The sequence below is a fragment of the Pipistrellus kuhlii genome, unplaced genomic scaffold (genome assembly GCF_014108245.1).
Source record: "Pipistrellus kuhlii isolate mPipKuh1 unplaced genomic scaffold, mPipKuh1.p scaffold_m20_p_26, whole genome shotgun sequence".
In the NCBI taxonomy this organism is placed as follows: Eukaryota; Metazoa; Chordata; class Mammalia; order Chiroptera; family Vespertilionidae; genus Pipistrellus; species Pipistrellus kuhlii.
In genome coordinates this window covers 1,942,917-1,960,000 of record NW_023425525.1, presented here as the reverse complement: position 1 = coordinate 1,960,000, position 17,084 = coordinate 1,942,917, and the positions used below count along the sequence as shown (strand labels likewise).

At 61.3% G+C, this 17,084-nt stretch overlaps 1 protein-coding gene across 5 annotated transcripts in view; it reads right to left on the bottom strand.

The window, feature by feature from the left end:
• The window catches only part of EGFR (epidermal growth factor receptor), a 92,041-nt gene that overhangs the window by 32,301 nt on the left and 42,656 nt on the right, over positions 1-17,084 (bottom strand). For all 5 annotated transcript variants that reach the window (XR_006742643.1, XM_045587188.1, XM_045587189.1 and 2 more), the window contains exons 2-8: positions 8,102-8,253; positions 7,100-7,283; positions 5,482-5,607; positions 4,264-4,332; positions 3,382-3,500; positions 1,483-1,624; positions 965-1,081 (exon numbers count right to left, since the gene is read on the bottom strand). Coding sequence is in view for 4 of the 5 variants with exons in the window: in XM_045587188.1 (XP_045443144.1) it covers positions 965-1,081; positions 1,483-1,624; positions 3,382-3,500; positions 4,264-4,332; positions 5,482-5,607; positions 7,100-7,283; positions 8,102-8,253 (909 nt within the window). In the remaining variant the exon portion in view is untranslated. The remainder of the gene's footprint in view (positions 1-964; positions 1,082-1,482; positions 1,625-3,381; positions 3,501-4,263; positions 4,333-5,481; positions 5,608-7,099; positions 7,284-8,101; positions 8,254-17,084) is intronic.

Sequence of the window (17,084 nt, the reverse complement as noted above, 5' to 3'; positions counted from 1 at the left end):
ACTCATTCACTCAGCAAACGCGGGTGGGGCTTCGGGGACAGAGGTTAGAGGACTCTCGGTCGCTGGGCGGCGCCCCCTCCTCGTCTCCCGCGGGACCAGGGGCTAACGGCAGGGGGTCCCCGCCTCCTCCGTCAGCGCCACCCTGTGCGGGGCTCCCGCCGGTACCCAGACCATCTCCCCTTCCCGCCCCTGCGTGGCTGTGCCCCTGCCTCCGCCTTAGAGAAAACACGCACACGTTTTTTAAATCAAAAGGTGAGATGCAGCCTGGCCGGTGTGGCTCAGTGGGTGAGCATCAACCTATGAACCAGGAGGCCACAGTTTGATTCCCGGGTAGCGGGCTCCATCCCCAGTGTGGGGTGTGCAGGAGGCAGCCGATCCCGGATTCTCTCTCTCTCTCTCTCTCTCTCTCTCTCTCTCTCTCTCTCCCTCCCTCCCTCCCTCCCTCCCTCTCCCTTCCTCTCTGAAATCAACTTAAAAAATAATAAATAAAAATCCATGCACCGAAACCGGTTTGGCTCAGAGGATAGAGCATCGGTCTGTGGACTGAGAGGTCCCGGGTTTGATTCCGGTCAAGGGCATGTACTTTGGTTGCGGGCACATCCCCGGTGGGGGGTGTGCAGGAGGCAGCTGGTCGATGTTTCTCTCTCATCAACGTTTCTAGCTCGCTATCCCTCTCCCTTCCTCTCTGTGGAAAATCAATGAAATATATTTTAAAAAAATCAGTGAATCTGTGCACAGGGCCTATGGATGCTGCTGTCGCACTGTTTCGGGGGTTGCGTGAGGACAGACAGAAAGAAAGATGCAGTTGGCAGGGTAGACTGGCCCAGAGGGCACTGCAGGGCCAGGGCACGGAGCACAGGGAGGAGGGCCCGCTGAGCGGAGAGGGGGAGAGGCACCGGGACCTCCCAGGGCGCGAGGAGCCCGGGCCGGACACCGGGTCCCAGCGGCACCCAGGGGCGCCCACCTTTGCGGCACGGCCCCTCGCACTTCTTGCACTTGCGGACGCCGTCCTCCTCCACCTCCTGGCTGTCGGAGCTGCAGGCGCGCACGCAGGAGCCGTGGTCCGTCACCACGTAGTTCCCTGGGGCGGGGCGAGAGGGGGGCAGGTGTGAGCGGCGCCAGTGCCTCGGGGTCGTGTCCTCCCGAATCGCGGCGATGAGAGGGCCCGGCGCCCTCTCCTGGGGTTGGTTTTAAGGACAAAGTGGGGCAGGTGCGGCCTGGACACGGATCTCGCTCAAGAGCTCCCCTGGCTTCCGGACCTGATGGCGAACAGACCCTTGTCCCGGGCGGGGATGTGCAGGGGCAGCCCGACAGCTGACCATCCTGGATCTGATCCAGGTGCTGCCGGTCACCTGACAGCCACCTCCCCGTCACCCTGTCGCAGGGAGGCACCCGGCCAGGGCGGCCTGGGATGGGACCCGGGTGCCAGTGGGAGGCCCAGGGGGACGGACGCTGAACGGGAAGGGCGTCGGGCGGACTCACGGGGACACTTCTTCACGCAGGTGGCGCCGAAGCTGTATTTGCCGTCGGGGTTGACGTCCATCTGGTAGGTGGTGGGGTTGTACAGCATGAGCGGCGGGCAGGTGTCCTTGCAGGTGGCGCCATCGCGGAACCGGCGGCAGACCTGCCGATAGCCGCGGGGACGGGGTCGGTGAGAGGAAGACGGGGATCGGGTGAGACGGAGCAGAGCTGCCTCCCAGAGCAGCTGCCTCTCTTGTCCCGAACCCGGACCTCGGACCCGGATCTCGGACCCGGACCTCGGACCCGGACCTCGGACCCGGACCTCGGACCCGGACCTCGGACCCGGACCTCGGATCTCAGACCTCGGAAATGTTAAATGGGTGCAACAAGCCTAAAGCAACATTGTTTGGGCCTAAAGCAACATTGTTTCCCGGAGGAGTGGATACAAGGAGGAAGCAGAGGCGACAATAGAAACTTTGTTTCGAGTTCGTGTCACTGTGTTGGCCAATAGCCAGCCCTCCTGCTCTGGATGCAGCTGCTTCCCTCTCCCAAAACCATGGCGTTGCCTCCTCCCGGGACACTGTCTGGGCTCCTGCCTGAACCAGCGCTTCCCAAATCTCTCCCTCCCTCCCTCCCTCCCTCCCTCCCTCCCTCCCTCCCTCCCTCCTTCCCTCTCTCTCTCTCTCTCTTTCTCTCTCTCTCCCCCCCCACCCCCGGACCTGCGCAGGGAGCTGGGCAGGGACCGCTGGGTTTGGGGCGGGAGCCTCCAGTTCTGCTCAGGGGCTCGATTAGAGCAGGACGATCCGGCCGCATGCTGGCGGCCCAGCCGGAAAGACCTGTCCAGAAGCACGGCCTTTCTTAGCACACGTCCCTGCTAGGACGTATGGACGGTGGCGAGAGGAAAACACCTCTCTCTCCATCGCGGACAGAACGACAGAGCCGCCCATGGGGCGGGACCACGAGGGGCTGTGCTCACACTCCCTCACGCGCCGCCTGCACAGAGGACACGGGGGGTGGGGGGTGCGGTCCGGGGGTGCTGCCCTTGGCGCGGGCCCGCCTGGAAAGCTGCCGCCTGCAAGGACCAGGCCGGACAGGATGCTGCCCGGAGCCCGCGCACCTCGCCGGCTGCGGGCTCACACGGCCACCGGCTCTCAGGACGTCTGAGGTGCCCACCCTCGGGGCAGCTGCACAGGCCCCATCACCCCCCCCCCCCCCCCCCCCCAAGGCAGTACGGATTTCGCTAGAGCTTCCTGCAGCCCCAGGGACCAATGAGAGCACCCCAAGACCCCCTGCGTGGGGTGCGGGCAGCCTCTGAGCCCTCCGCCACTCCGGGTCTGCGTTCCCGAACGGTAAAGAGCACGCGTGTAGTGTTTGGTGCTCAGTCTGCGCGTGGGTCCAGCACGCAAGTGGTCGGCAAACTCATCGATCCACAGAGCCAAACATCAACGATTGAGATTCCTTTGGAGAGCCACATTTTTTCAACTTAAACGTCTTCTAACGCCACTTCTTCAACATAGACTCGCCCAGGCCGTGGCATTTTGTGGAAGAGCCACATTCAAGGGGCCAAAGAGCCGCTTGTGGCTCTTGAGCCACGGTTTGCCGACCGCAGCTCTAGGTCACGTGGTCATTTAGCAGGGAGGCGCTCTCCGTCCACCCCCGTCCGACGGGGAGCCGGAGCACAGGGGTCACAGCAGCTGCCCAAGGTCACGGGGAGCGGGGAGGGGGGAGGGGAGGGGTGGGCAGGGCGCTGGCAGAGGCCCTGGTCCCTGGGAAGGCAGCATCCTGCCCTCCACCCAGACGGTTCTCCGCACACCGCAGCCACGGAAGTGCCCACCGGGGCTGGCGGGGGCCGGCGGGGGCCGGTGGGGGCCGGCGGAGGCCAGCGGGGCCGTGCCAGGACCGGGGCGGGGGCGGTCTTACCAGGCAGTCGCTCTCCCGGGGCCCGGTGCAGCCGGCGGCACACTGGGTGTGGCAGCAGTCGCTCGGGGACTTGCCGCGGCAGCGGCCGGAGCACTGCTGGGCGCAGATGGTCTTGGTCACTGGGAAGGAGCACAGGCCACGTGAGCCGGGGCGGGAGGGGGGCTGAGCAGCCTCGGTTCCCGGGAAGCTCCGCCGGGCATGGCTGGGGGGACTGGTGGGCACGGCGGACTTCTGCTCCTTCACGGCGGCCCGGCTCCTGTGCCCACAGCAGCGCCCGGGTCCCCGTGGGCGGCTGGCAGCATTGGCGTTCCCTGGGCTGCTCCCTCTGGCCTTTCGACCAACAGTGACTTTTAGGCCCGGCCGGGGGCTCAGTGGTTGAATATCAGCCCGTGAACCGGGAGGTCACGGTTCGGTTCCCGGTCGGGGCACTGGCCCCGGGTGCAGGCTCCATCCCCAATGGGGGGCGTGCAGGAGGCAGCCGGTCCATGATCCCCTCTCATTATGGATGTTTCTCTCTCCCTCCCCCTTCCTCTCTGAAATCAATAAAAACATATTAAAAATTGTGAAAGGCATTATTAAAAATACGCCACACCTAACCAGTGTGGCTCAGTGGATGGAGTGTCGGCCTGCGGACTGAAGGGTCCCAGATCCGATTCCGGTCAAGGGCATGTGCCTTGGTTGCGGGCACATCCCCACTGGGGAGTGTGCAGGAGGCAGCTGATCGATGATTCTCTCTCATCGATGTTTCTAGCTCTCTATCCCTCTCCCTTCCTCTCTGTAAAAATCAATAAAATCTATTAAAACAAGAAACCCACCACGCCACAGGTCTGGGGCGGAGGCGGCCGCACACCCGCCCCCGCCCGCTCGCTCCCTCGGACTCACGTTGCTGGCAGTTCTCCTTGCCCGCAGCCCAGCAGCTTCCGTTGGGGCAGCTCGGGTCACACGTCCCGCCTGCAACACAAACGCGGGGTCAGACGCCATCGGGGCCAGGGGAGCGGCCAGCAGAGACGCGCCTTCCGGCCGGAGCACAGCCGCGGGCGCAGGCGGCCTCCCCGCTGAGGCTCCGCAGGCCGGTCCCGCCTGTGCCAATAGGAGCCGCCGCCCGCACGGCCTCCGGCACACCAGCCTTGGACGCGGGAGAGCGTGGCTGCACACAGCGCGGTCCCATGCCGGCCGGACACGGGCTCAGTGAGGACATGGGGCTCAGTGAGGACATGGGGCTCAGAGAGGACACGGGGCTCAGTGAGGACGCGGGGCTCAGTGAGGACACGGGAGAGCGTGGCTGCACGCAGTGTGGTCCCATGCCGGCCGGACACGGGCTCAGTGAGGACACGGGCTCAGTGAGGACACGGGCTCAGTGAGGACACGGGGCTCAGTGAGGACGCGGGGCTCAGTGAGGACACGGGGCTCAGTGAGGACGCGGGAGAGCGTGGCTGCACGCAGTGTGGTCCCATGCCGGCCGGACACGGGCTCAGTGAGGACACGGGGCTCAGTGAGGACACGGGGCTCAGTGAGGACGCGGGGCTCAGTGAGGACACGGGGCTCAGTGAGGACGCGGGAGAGCGTGGCTGCACGCAGTGTGGTCCCATGCCGGCCGGACACGGGCTCAGTGAGGACACGGGGCTCAGTGAGGACACGGGGCTTAGTGAGGACACGGGAGAGCGTGGCTGCACGCAGTGTGGTCCCATGCCGGCCGGACACGGGGCTCAGTGAGGACGCGGGAGAGCGTGGCTGCACGCAGTGTGGTCCCATGCCGGCCGGACACGGGCTCAGTGAGGACACGGGCTCAGTGAGGACGCGGGAGAGCGTGGCTGCACACAGCGCGGTCCCATGCCGGCCGGACACGGGCTCAGTGAGCTCCGGGCCTGGTTCCCGCGGGCTCAGGCCGGGAGAAGCCCCAGCGGTCCCCCTAGGTCAGGGTCTCCGGCCCCCCTGGGAGGGTAGCTCGAGGGGGGTGGTTGGCAGGCGCTGGATGCAGTGCCGGTCTGCCCAGCAGCCGCCCCTGGGCTTACTGCCGCTCACAGGCGAAGGGAGCTGGGCCTGCGCCGCCTCCCCTGCCACCACCGGCCCCTTGGAGGCCCACGCGCCCGGCACACTCACAGCTGTTGCGCGGGCTCTGGAAGTCCAGCGACATGTTGCTGCTGTCCACAATGTCGCGCCACTGGATGGTCTCCAGGTTGCAGAGCGTGGGATTGTTGTTGAAGCGCACGCCACCCTGCAGGATCTCTGCGGGAGAGAGGGCCCGTGAGCCATGCCGCCTCGTCTCACCCGAGCACTCAGTGTGCAAGCAATTCTTTTTTTTGTTTTTTTTGTTAATCCTCATCTGAGGGTATTTCTCCATTGATTTCTAAAAAAATATATTTTTATTGATTTTTTACAGAGAGGAAGGGAGAGGGATAGAGAGTTAGAAACATCAATCAGCTGCCTCCTGCACACCTCCCACTGGGGATGTGCCTGCAACCAAGGTACATGCCCTTGACCGGAATCGAACCTTGGACCTTTCAGTCCACAGGCCAATGCTCTATCCACTGAGCTACACCGGCTTCGGCTCCATTGATTTTTAGAGAGAGTGGGAGAGAGATGGAAAGACAGAGAGAAACACTGATGTGAGAGAAACACATCAATTGGACCCCCTGTGTGCGGGTCCACGCTCTGACCTCTGTGCACTCCAGCCAGCACGAGGGGTTGATTCAGTGCATCCCCTTACACCTCAGGCCCAGGCCACAAGGCTGGCACGAAGGCTGCTACCTGCTCCCTCTCCCAGAGCCTTTGCCACGTCTCACTGACTCTCGGATGCTTTTCCGAGAGCACGGGATACCTGGCTCCCTTCTCCCCGTCCCACTGCACTGCGTACACCTTTTCAGTAACCTCCACTGGCTGAGTCTTGCACATGAGTGGCACAGGATACAAAAAAAAAAAAACCAGTTGGTTACCTACAAGGGAGCACCCATACGACTGTCAGCTGATTTCTCAACAGAAACTATGCAGGCCAGACAGGAGTGGCAAGAAATACTCAAAGTGATGAATAGCAAGAACCTACAACCAAGATTACTTTGCCCAGCCAAGCTATCATTCAGAATGGAAGGTCAGATAGAGAGCTTCACAGACAAGAAAAAGCTAAAGGAGCTCACCACCACCAAACCAGTATTCCATGAAATGTTGAAGGGTCTTCTTTAACAAGAGGAAGAAGAAGAATGAGGAGGAGGAGGAGGAGGAGAAGGAGGAGGAGGAGAAGGAGGAGGAGGAGGAGGAGGAGGAGAAGGAGGAGGAGGAGAAGGAGGAGGAGGAGGGGGAAAACATTTGAAAATAAAATGGCAAAAAATACATATCTATCAACAGTTGAATCTAAAAATTAACGAACAAGGAATCTAATAAACAAAGTAAACTGATGAATAAAATAGAATCAGAGGCACGGAAGCACGGAACAGACTAATGAATTTCAGACGGAAGGGGGGAGGCGTGTGTGAAGAGATTAAACGAAGAAATTACGTGCGTGTATGTGTTAGCTATGGACATAGACAACCGGGTGGCAGAAGTCTGGGGTGGGCAGGACCAGGCGGAGAGAGGCAATGGGGGGGGGGGGGAGGGAGACACCTGTAATACTCTCAGCAATAAAGATTAAACACACACATTTGTTTTGAAGAGTAACGTCTTCCCGGAGTGAACTTAAGAGAGGGCCAGGGGGCTGTGCCCGCCCCGCCCGCCCCCGGCCGCTCACCCTGCAGGCTCCGCAGGGGCAGCTCCCGCAGGCCGGTCCTGTTGCTGTCGTAGTTGGACAGCACGGACAGGGCGTGCGTGTTCTCGAAGAGCATGTTCCCCCGGATGATCTGCAGGTTCTCCAGCGGGATCCTCTCCACCACGTTGAGGGCGATGAGGACGTAGCCGGCCACCTCCTGGATGGTCTGAGGGGACAGAGCGTGACGCTGGCCTCTCTCCGCGGAGGGGGTTAAGCGCGTGAGGTCCCCACGGGCCCGGGGAACCGGGACGCCCCCCTGAGCGACGCACACGCGTGGTGACGGCCGTAGGGCGTGTGGGTGGCGCCACGGAGCGCGTGGCGGGTGCAGGGGGCACAGTCGCTCCCACGCCGTGTCCCCCCCCCCAGCCCGCTGGCGGCCGTCAAGGGCAACGTGACGACTCAGCAAAACGGTGCCCCCTCCCCTTGGCCTTCGACACCCTCCGGTGACGCTGGGACTGGTTTCATTAACTTATCTCGCCTCTGTCCCGCCTGCTCTCTCACGGAAAGAAGAAAACAACCCCGAGAGGGAGGCCCATCACACCCAACGTTCAACTGCTGGCTCCCGCCGGCTCTCGTGAGCCGCCTGAGAAATGGCGGCTACACTCTTGGCGGCCGGAAAACAGCCGTGGTGGGAGGGTTTACACCAAGGCAATGGGCAGGTGCTACAAGGCAAGGCTCTTTCCACATTAGGAGCCAGTTACCAGGGTGCCATGGTGGCAGCCACGGCAGAGGCCACGGCAGAAGCCACGGCGACAAGATACCTCTCGGTGTCTACGGTGCCATGGGGTGCCGGCCAGGCCTGCTCCTTGGGGCGTCCTCCTGTGATCGGGCCCAGCTGGGGGAGGGGCCCCGCATGCACCCCGCACCTCCAGTGCTCTGGGACTCCGAGCTGCCGGCCGAGGCCAGCCAGGGCCCGGGGGGTCCCGCCCAGACCCTGCCCGCCCCTTGCTCCCGCCACGTACGGCCAGGCCCGCTCGGACCCACCTTCAGGAAGGACAGGTCGTAGCCCCGCTGCATGTAGGTGATCTCCAGGTTGCCCAGGACCACCTCGCAGTTGTTGAACATCCGCTGCAGGCTCAGGAAGTGGTCGTCGAAGGTGCCCAGCTGGGTGAGCTTGTTGTTGGTGCCCTGGCACACTGGGGGGAAGAAAAGGCACCGCGTGCGTGAGACGCCCAGGGGGGCACGGCACCAACATGAAACCGCGCTCACCATCGCCGACGGCTGTGTGCCATGGCGACTCCGGCTGTTCGCTCTGACCGGCGGCGTGCCGGGGCGGGCAGGCTTTACCCGGTGCAGGCCCACGGGCGCCGAGCCCACCCCGAGCGCAGGGACGTGCTGACACGTGTTCAGAAGTCACGAGGACGCAGAAAGATTCTGTAAAAACCTTTTCTTTCTTCTTTTTTTTTTTAAAAAAAAATATATTTTATTGATTTTTTACAGAGAGGAAGAGAGGTAAGAGTTAGAAACTGGTGAAAGAGAAACATCGACCAGCTGCCTCCTGCACGCCTCCTACTGGGGATGTGCCCGTAACCAAGGCGCATGGCCTTGACCTGAATGGAACCCGGGACCCTTGAGTGCACAAGCTGACGCTCTATCCACTGAGCCGCACCGGTCAGGGCTGTAAAGACCGTTCGGGGGAGACGGCGGCAAGGACTTCAGCAGCCAAACGACACGCGCCAGAATGCACATGAAGGACGTGATCACCACGTCGACGTAATAACGGCACCGTGACCTTCGCCGGAAGAGAGCAGGCGGCCCCGTGTGACCGAAGGGCATTTACAAACGTGACGCACTCCCAGGGCGGGGGCGGGCACCGCGGGGCACAGCGGCAATGGAAGCCCGGGCAGGAGGGCGGAGACCTCCTCCTCCTTCTTCTTTAAAAAAATATTTTACTTATTTTTTACAGAGAGGAAGGGAGAGGGATAGAGAGTTAGAAACATCGATGAGAGAGAAACATCAGTCAGTTGCCTCCTGCAAGCCCCCGACTGGGGATGTGCCCGCAACCAAGGTACGTGCCCCTTGACCGGAATCGAACCCGGGACCCTTCAGTCCTCAGGTCCACCCTCTATTCACTGAGCCAAACCAGTTTCGGCTCTTTTATTTTATTTTATTTTATTTTATTTTATTATAATATATTTTTATTGATTTCAGAGAGCAAGGGAGAAGGAGAGAGAGACAGATACGTCAATGATGAGAGAGAATCATGGACCGGCTGCCTCCTGCACGTCCCCCACTGGGGATCAAGCCTGCAACCCAGGCATGTTCCCTGGGCCAGAATCGAACCCGGGACCCTTCAGTCCACAGGCTGATGCTCTATCCACTGAGCCACACCGGCCAGGGCTACGACAGTCTTCTAAGCGAATGCCTGGGAGACGAAGCCTACGGTCTAGAGATACGCATTAGTGAACAACAAAATGGAAACATGTCAGAACAGCAGGGAAGGAACCAACAGCCCTGCTGGCGGCTCCCGGGAGCCGGCCTCACAGGCGCCCCCCGCAGGCCGGGTGACCTCACACCAGAGAACATTCTCGGTTGGGGAAACCCACGCGGCAGCCTGTGTGGCACAGCCGAGGACAGGATGAGAGTGACATCACAGTCACAGCCCGGCTCTTTCATGGACCAGCCCAGGCAGGCGGACAGAACAAAGGGTTCGGCGTTTGAAGCTGGAGCTTTGAACCTCCACCTTCTCAGAGCGCAGACACAGGGCCCCTGGCCTGGGAGGGGGACCAGGACCGGCCGGGGTCTCTGAGGGACAGGCCCAGGCCAGGGCTGTGGGAGAGCCTGCGATCACCCCCGGACACCTGGGCCGGCCCGCAGCCTGGCCGTGCTCTCCTGGGCCCGCACTTTGTCCTAACTGCGAGTGAGACTGGCTGCCTCCCGGGAGTCTCACAATGCCCCTTTCTGCGTGTGTCTGCGCGTGTCTGCGCGTGGGTGTGGTGGTGGTGGGGGGCAGAGCCCGTCCCTTCCCTGTCATTAGGGGGTCGGCACCCCTCTGTGCCCACAAGCCCGGGCAAAACCTTCAAACCAGTTCCTCCAAGTTTCCCCCGACCCTGAGACGCCTGGAAGTGCCGAGGAGCTGACTGTGTAATCGTTTTAATGGTTTTTTTTCTGACTCGCATTGGTGGCCGGGCCCCTGTAACCCGCTCCCCTGGCCTCCTGAGCCGTCCTGGCCCTTCTCCGCGGAGTGCCTCCTCCGGAAGGCGTGGCTCAGAGGCTGAGCGTCGAGGAGGTCACAGTTGGATTCCCCGTCAGGGCACAGGCCCGGGCTGCGGGCTCCATCCCCAGTGTGGGGCGTGCAGGAGGCAGGCGGTCCATGGTTCTCTCTCATCATCGATGTTTCTCTCTCTCTCCCTTTCCCTTCCTCTCTAAAATCAATAAAAAAGTATAAACATAGTCCCAAGCCCAGTTCATGATTTAAATGTATAAATCCCCATATATCATATCTAGATGCCAAGCAGAGTAAGGCACCCTGGCATCCTGCGTCCACTCTCTTGGGCGTTAACTGGTGTTTGTGAGCCAAGAAAGGCCAGTCCCACGAGGGACTGTGGGTTACGTTTCTTCTAAAAATATATTTTTATTGATTTCAGAGAGGAAGGGAGAGGCACAGAGAGACAGAAACATCGATGATGAGAGAGAATCACTGATCAGCTGCCTCCTGCACGCCCCCTACTGGGGACCGAGCCCACAGCCGGGGCCTGTGCCCTGACCAGGATTCGAACCGTGACCTCCTGGGTCATAGGTCGACGCTGAACCACTGAGCCACGCCGGCCGGGCTGAGCAGTGAGTGTAGTGTGCGGGCTTCCCCTGCAGAGACAGGCAGGAGCGCCTCCTCTCAGGCTGGCTCCGGCCCCCTCATCCCCGCGCTCGGACTGCTGCTCACGCGTGCTCAGGGCCCCTGCACACACGCGTGTACTCCTGCGAGGGCTTCCGCTCTGCGGCCTCCGAGCTAATTTCTCCGAGGAGCACCCTGCCCCCCCCCCCCCCCCCTCCGCCAGCGCAGGGCAGGGCAGGGCAGAGTGGGGTGAAGCTCTCCCTCCAGGGCCACGGCTGAACCCTGCCTGTCCCCTGACGTGCAAGAGGCGGCCCCAGCGGCCCCACTGAGGGAGGGGGCGTTGGTCCGTCTCGCTAGCTGGCTGGCACCAGGGACCGCCAGGAGCCCGCCCAGAACGGGGCAGCACAGGGGTCAGGAGGGTGGGGAGGGGTTGTCAAAGTCTCGGGAACAGAAAGGTGAAAAGCGGGGTTGGTGACAAAGACCCTGCTGGGCCTCCAGGTGCCAATCCTGGTGTAAGCGGGGCTCAGCCAGCCCGCGGACCCCCTCGCCTCGGACCCCACAGCGATGTGCAGAGGGAGCTGTGAGCAGAGCCGCATGGGCGGGCGGGTGGAGGAGCCAGCCCGGGGTTCTCAATCTCCCTCCCACCCCCCACCCCCCGGGCCCTAGGCTGCCCTCCGCCCTCCGCTCCCACCGCCGTGTGCGGCCTGGCAGGCGGCCCTGGGCTCCGGCCCCGGGGGAGGGCAGCTGGAGCGGCCACAGCCGCCTGGCTGCCCGGAGCGCCCCGCAGAAGCTGCCCCCGGCCCCCGGCCCCCAGCCCCGCCACCTGACCCCTGCTGCGGTGGCTTCCCCAGCGGCCGGCTGTGCGTGGGCCGTGTCCGCACGTGTTTCTGTTTAACGCTCAATTTGAAATGGACATTGTGCTCCACTCCCTCCTCCTTCAGCTAACCACCTCCTCCAGCCGCCCTCCCACGGCGGAAGCGGCCGCTCCCCGTGCTCAGTCCTCCCGGGCCTGGGCGAGGCCGGACCGGGCCCCTCTCCCGGTCAGCTCTGCAGCCAGCGCCGCCTCCCGGCCCACCGAGCAGGAAGCAGGGGCTGGGAAGCCACCGGGGGAGTGCAGCCACCGGGGGAGCCCTGCCCCCGGGGCCTTCCTGAAGGCTCAGACACCCCCGGCTCCAGAACACAGGAGCCCCACCCCCACTCCGCCCGGGGAGCGCCAGCCACTGACGGCAAGCTCTCCCCAGCCTCGTGGCTCAGTGGCTGAGCGTCGAAAAATGAACCAGGAGGTCACGGTTCGATTCCTGGAACACGCAAGGGCTTCAGGCCCGATGCCCAGTGTGGGCTGTGCAGGAGGCGGCCCGTCCATGTTGCACTCTCACATCAATGTTTCTCTCTCTCACTCTCCCCCTGTTCCTTCCTCTTACATCAATGAAAATAATAATAATAATAATAAAAGAGTGATATGCTAATGAGACCGGACAGCCTTCCGGAGGGCAAAGCCAGGTCTGCAAGGGAAGCCCAGGTCCCAGGTGCCAGAGGGAGCCGATGCCGGCAGCCGGGGCAAGGGAGGCCTGCTCTAGTGGGAATTCCGTGCACCGGGCCTCTCTCTCTGTAAAAGCAACCGTTCTCACGGGCAGCCACTTGCTGTCAGGCGGGTCCCCTGCCTGGTGCCTGGAGAGAGGAGAGACGGCGCTGCCAGCCAGTGCGTCCTCTCCGTGCCACAGGTCTCTGACTGGGAAACAGCCCACAGCCTCATTTCCCACAGCCAGAGCAGGCCGGCAAACTTCTGAGAAGAGCAGAAACTGGCCCTCGCCAGTGCGGCTCAGTGGGTGGAGCGCTGTCCCCCATGCACCACAAGGTCCCCGGTGCCATTCCCGGTTAGGTGGGAAGGGCCTAGTGTCCGGGGTGCTGCCGCTCTGTGCCAGGCCTCTTTACTGTGAGGAGGAACGCACAGCTCGCCGTGCCCCACCGCATCCCGGCTCCCACGCCCTGGAGCTGGCTGCCAGGCCGGCGTGCCCGTCCCAAGAGGCTGAGAGCTTTGGCCTTGCTCAGAGGGTCTGCCCGGTCCACGCCGTTCGGACGGCTTCATCAGGGAACCTTCCTTGCCTTAGTCTGAAGCCGGCCACGGCTTGGGTCCTATGGCTGAGCTCAGAGGCACCGGCGTCTCCTCCCCCACAGCCCTGCAGGCCCTGAGCTCAGGGCCCCGCACCCCAGGCCTGTCCTCCAGGCACACCCCCCTGCCCTGGGGAAGGCCATGCAATGGCCGCCCTCCCAGCCGTGCTCCCCTGCAGGGCCCCTCTGCCCGCTTCCTCGCCCGCAGCGGCCTCTCGGGGTGCGCCCGGCCCACGCTGGGCCGATGAGCGCCCTCTGTCCTCTCACAGCGCTGTCTGTCTCTTTCGCAAACACGCTGTCATCCTGAGAACAGCGGCAGACACTGTGCTTTCCTTTGAGGTCCCTTTCGCTGATGGCCCCGGGGCGGCCGGCGAGCAATAAAAGATGAATAAGCACCGGCGAGGCCCTTGCATAAACATCACGTATACGTTCTCGGCGGCGGCCGCGGCGCCCGCTCGCTTTTTTTGAGGTTTAATAACTCACACGCCGGTTGAGCAATGGAAATGGAATCCCCGCGGCGTCTATTAATAGCCGGCTGCCGGTAAATTCCTCCCCGCCGGACGAGAGCGTGTTTTTCCTCGCTCCTCCGGCTCGGTCTCCATAGCGCCCGCTGCCCCGCGGCCTGCACCGGTTTGGGATTCAGACCTGGTGGGGCCTCCCCCAGGCCAGGACCTGTGAGGAGGACAGCCGAGCAGACACGGCACAGCCGCCCTGGCTTTGCTCTTGCTCACCATCCAGGATAAGTCCCCCGGAGACTCACAAAACATGCTTCCCGCTTCCCTCTCCTCCTTAAAGCATTGCAGCCTCCCACTTCTCTCCCATGTGTGTGTGCTGCTTCCAGAAAGACTCGGTCTCTCTTCCTCGCTGACCTTTCTGTCACAGCTTTCATGCTGAAGTGCGACAATGACCGGGAACGGCTCCCCCATCGCAGTCACTGGAGGCCAAAGGCTCCGGGAGTGGATTCCCTCAGCACTTAGCAAGAACTCCCCTTTCCCCCCTCCAGAGACACTTAGAGATCATTCCCAGAAGCCTCCTCGGCTGCTTTGGGTGTCAGAGTGTCTTTTCACACACAGGTGCCCCATGTGTAGATGCTCCGCGGTTTTTTTACCCACTCATCTGGGCACCTAGGCTGTTTCCGGATCTTAGCTATGGCAAACGGTGCTGCTATGAACATAGGGGAACATATATTCTTCCTGATGGGTGTTTCTGACTTCTTAGGATAGAGTCCCAGGAGTGGGATGACTGGGTCAAACCATGGCACATCTGCACCATGGCACACTACGCGGCAATAAAGAAGGAAGAACTCTTTATTGCAACAGCACGGAGGCACTGGAGTGAAATAGCCGCTCAGAGGAAGACAGGACCCCTGGTCTCGCTCCCCTGGGAGTGTCATGGGCCAAATGAACTGATGATCAAAATTAGATGCTGAGACACAGCCGCAGGGACAGCCTGTGGGCCTCAGAGGGAAGGCGGGGAGGGTGGGGTGTGGTGGGAAGAGATGAGCCGATGAACCTGTCTACATATATGCACCAGCCATGGACACGGACAGTGGGGTGGTGAGGGACTGGGGGTGGGGGAGGGGAGCGGCTGGGAGAGGTCCGTGGGGAAAAGGGGGACCTATGTCATACTTCCAGCATCAAAGACAAACACACACACACACACACACACACACACACACACACACACACAGGTGCTGCCACAAGAACCTCAGTGCCTCCCCACGATGCTCTGCCGTGAGGCCCATCTCGATGCCTGGAGGCCCCGGTGTCTAGGCGAGGGGTGAAGTGATGGGGCTGGGAAACCGCGCCCCACGGGGGCCCCTGGCCCCCGCCCCCACCCGCCCCCACGCCCGAGGCCCGAGCCCAGTGCAGCCATGGTGGGAATGGTCTGCCTTCGCCCTGAGCTGCCCTGGCGCCATGCCGCCCCTCGACCTGACCGAGCATGCCGGGAGAGAAAGCGGTTCCTGGCGGCTGGGCCTGCGTGCCCCTGCAGGCCGGCGCCGTGCGGGTGCTGTCCAAGGCTTCCGAGGCTGGGGGGGCCCGGGGCCCTGGGCGCATTTCAACAGGCCGGGAATCTGCCATCTGAAGCGCTCCTCTTGTTTGCTTGTCTCCTGGCTCTCGGAGCGGACCAGCCGGTTGTGGGGCCAGGAAGGAGAGGAGTGAAGGGGCCCCAATGTGCGCTCAGTGCCTTAACTGAACTCATCCTTAAGCTGTTTGTTCTGGCCCGCGGCCAGGGCTTAGAAGCGGGCGGGAGCAGAGGGGGGCCTCCTGGGGAGCGGACTCCCGCTCTGTTGAACGACCCCTCAAACCAGATCTCCCCCACCCCCCCCACCACGCCCGGAAGCTAAGAAAGTTTTCCACACAAGCACGTCTTTGTAAGCTCAATTGACTTTTACAATAACTAGTGCTTTGAGTTTAAGAAATACAGATGTTGTGTGGGTGGCGGCGAGGGCGAGGGGGAGGGGAGGGAGGATGGAGTGGAGTAAGGTTAGAGATGTCTCCTCCTTCGGAAAATGTGGTAACACTTTCTTTCATGGAAAAAGCACGTCGATGTGAGGGATTACTAAAACATGGACATTGTGTGCGTGTGTGTGTGGGAGAGAGAGAGAGAGAGAGAGAGAGAGAGAGAGAGAGAGAGACAGAGAGAGAGCGCGCGCGTGCGCGCCATGGCTGCTGGCGCAAGGCGGCCAGACTGGGCCATCTCCTCCCCCGATCCTGGTGACAGAGCCTCTGGAATTGGGATTTTATGCCTGAAAATAGTCCGAAAGCCGGGAGCAGAACAGGCCATTCACCAAAGGGCTAGCTCCATTTCCAAAGAAACACAAAACCCCAAAGATTAAGGAACAATGAGGAGTCAGTACTGTAAGTACCAGCCAAGGAACAGGGAGCTCTGGTGAGCTAGAGAATACATCAGCTTTCACTGGGGAACGGCTGTGACCATTGGCACACACCTGCCCGCCCTCCCCGAGTCTCCTCACTCGCATTCAGTATTGATCTGAGGGTTAACCGGCGGGTGCTTGGGCTGGGCTGAATGTCTGTGGCTGTTTCACAGGATAATTTCCAAAGTAAATTTGAAGCCCAAACCCCACAGTAGTTTTCGCACAAGGAGTGCTGCATTCAGGGCACACCCATCCACTTACAAACACAACGACGCTGACGAAAGGCTTTATGGTCAGACTCGCTGGTCGTTGAGGCTTTCTGATTCGTGTGGACCTCTTGCTCCAGCCGTTTGCAATGCTCACCCTGACAGGAACCTCCTGAGGATGAGCCCATTGGAATGCAGCCCTCTGTCACTTTGACACGTGTTGCTCCGTGCTGGCGGGTCATCGGAGCCAGCCCAGGGACCATGTCCCTCTGCCTTCTTGTAGGCACTGTCCCAGTGTGCGTGGTGGCCAAGTGGAGGGGTGGGCAGGGGCGGGCGGAGGCAGGCTGCTGGAGCGGGAGCTGCCTGTGTAAGCTCAGGGTTCCAGCCCCACAGGCTCCTCTGGTATGGGCGGGGGCACCTGGGGCAAAGCACTCCTCCTCCCCAAGCCTCCCTCTCCTCATCTGTAACATGAGGCTAACAGGGCCCCACAGACGGTCATCGTAAGGATTAAATGGTTAATATCTGTAAGAGGGTCAGGCTCATGTAAGCTATTGCTATCATCATTGCCACCACCACCATCACCACCATGACATCTTCATCTCCATCATCATCATCATCATCATCTTCTCCATCATGACCATCATCACCACCATCATGATCATCATCATCTCCATCACCATGATCATCCTCATCTCCATCATCATCACTATCATCATTACCATCATCATTTCCATCACTATCATCATCACCATGATCATCACCACCATGGTCATTCTCATCTCCATCATCATCACCATCATCACCATCATTACCACCATCATGATCATCATCATCTCCATCCATCACCATCACTATCAGCATCACCATTATCATCTCCATCACTATCATTATCACCATTATCATCTCCATCACCATGATCATCTCCATCACCATGATCATCTCCATCACCATGATCATCACCATCATCATTACTGGTGTCATTTTGGTGTCCAAGGTCCAGGG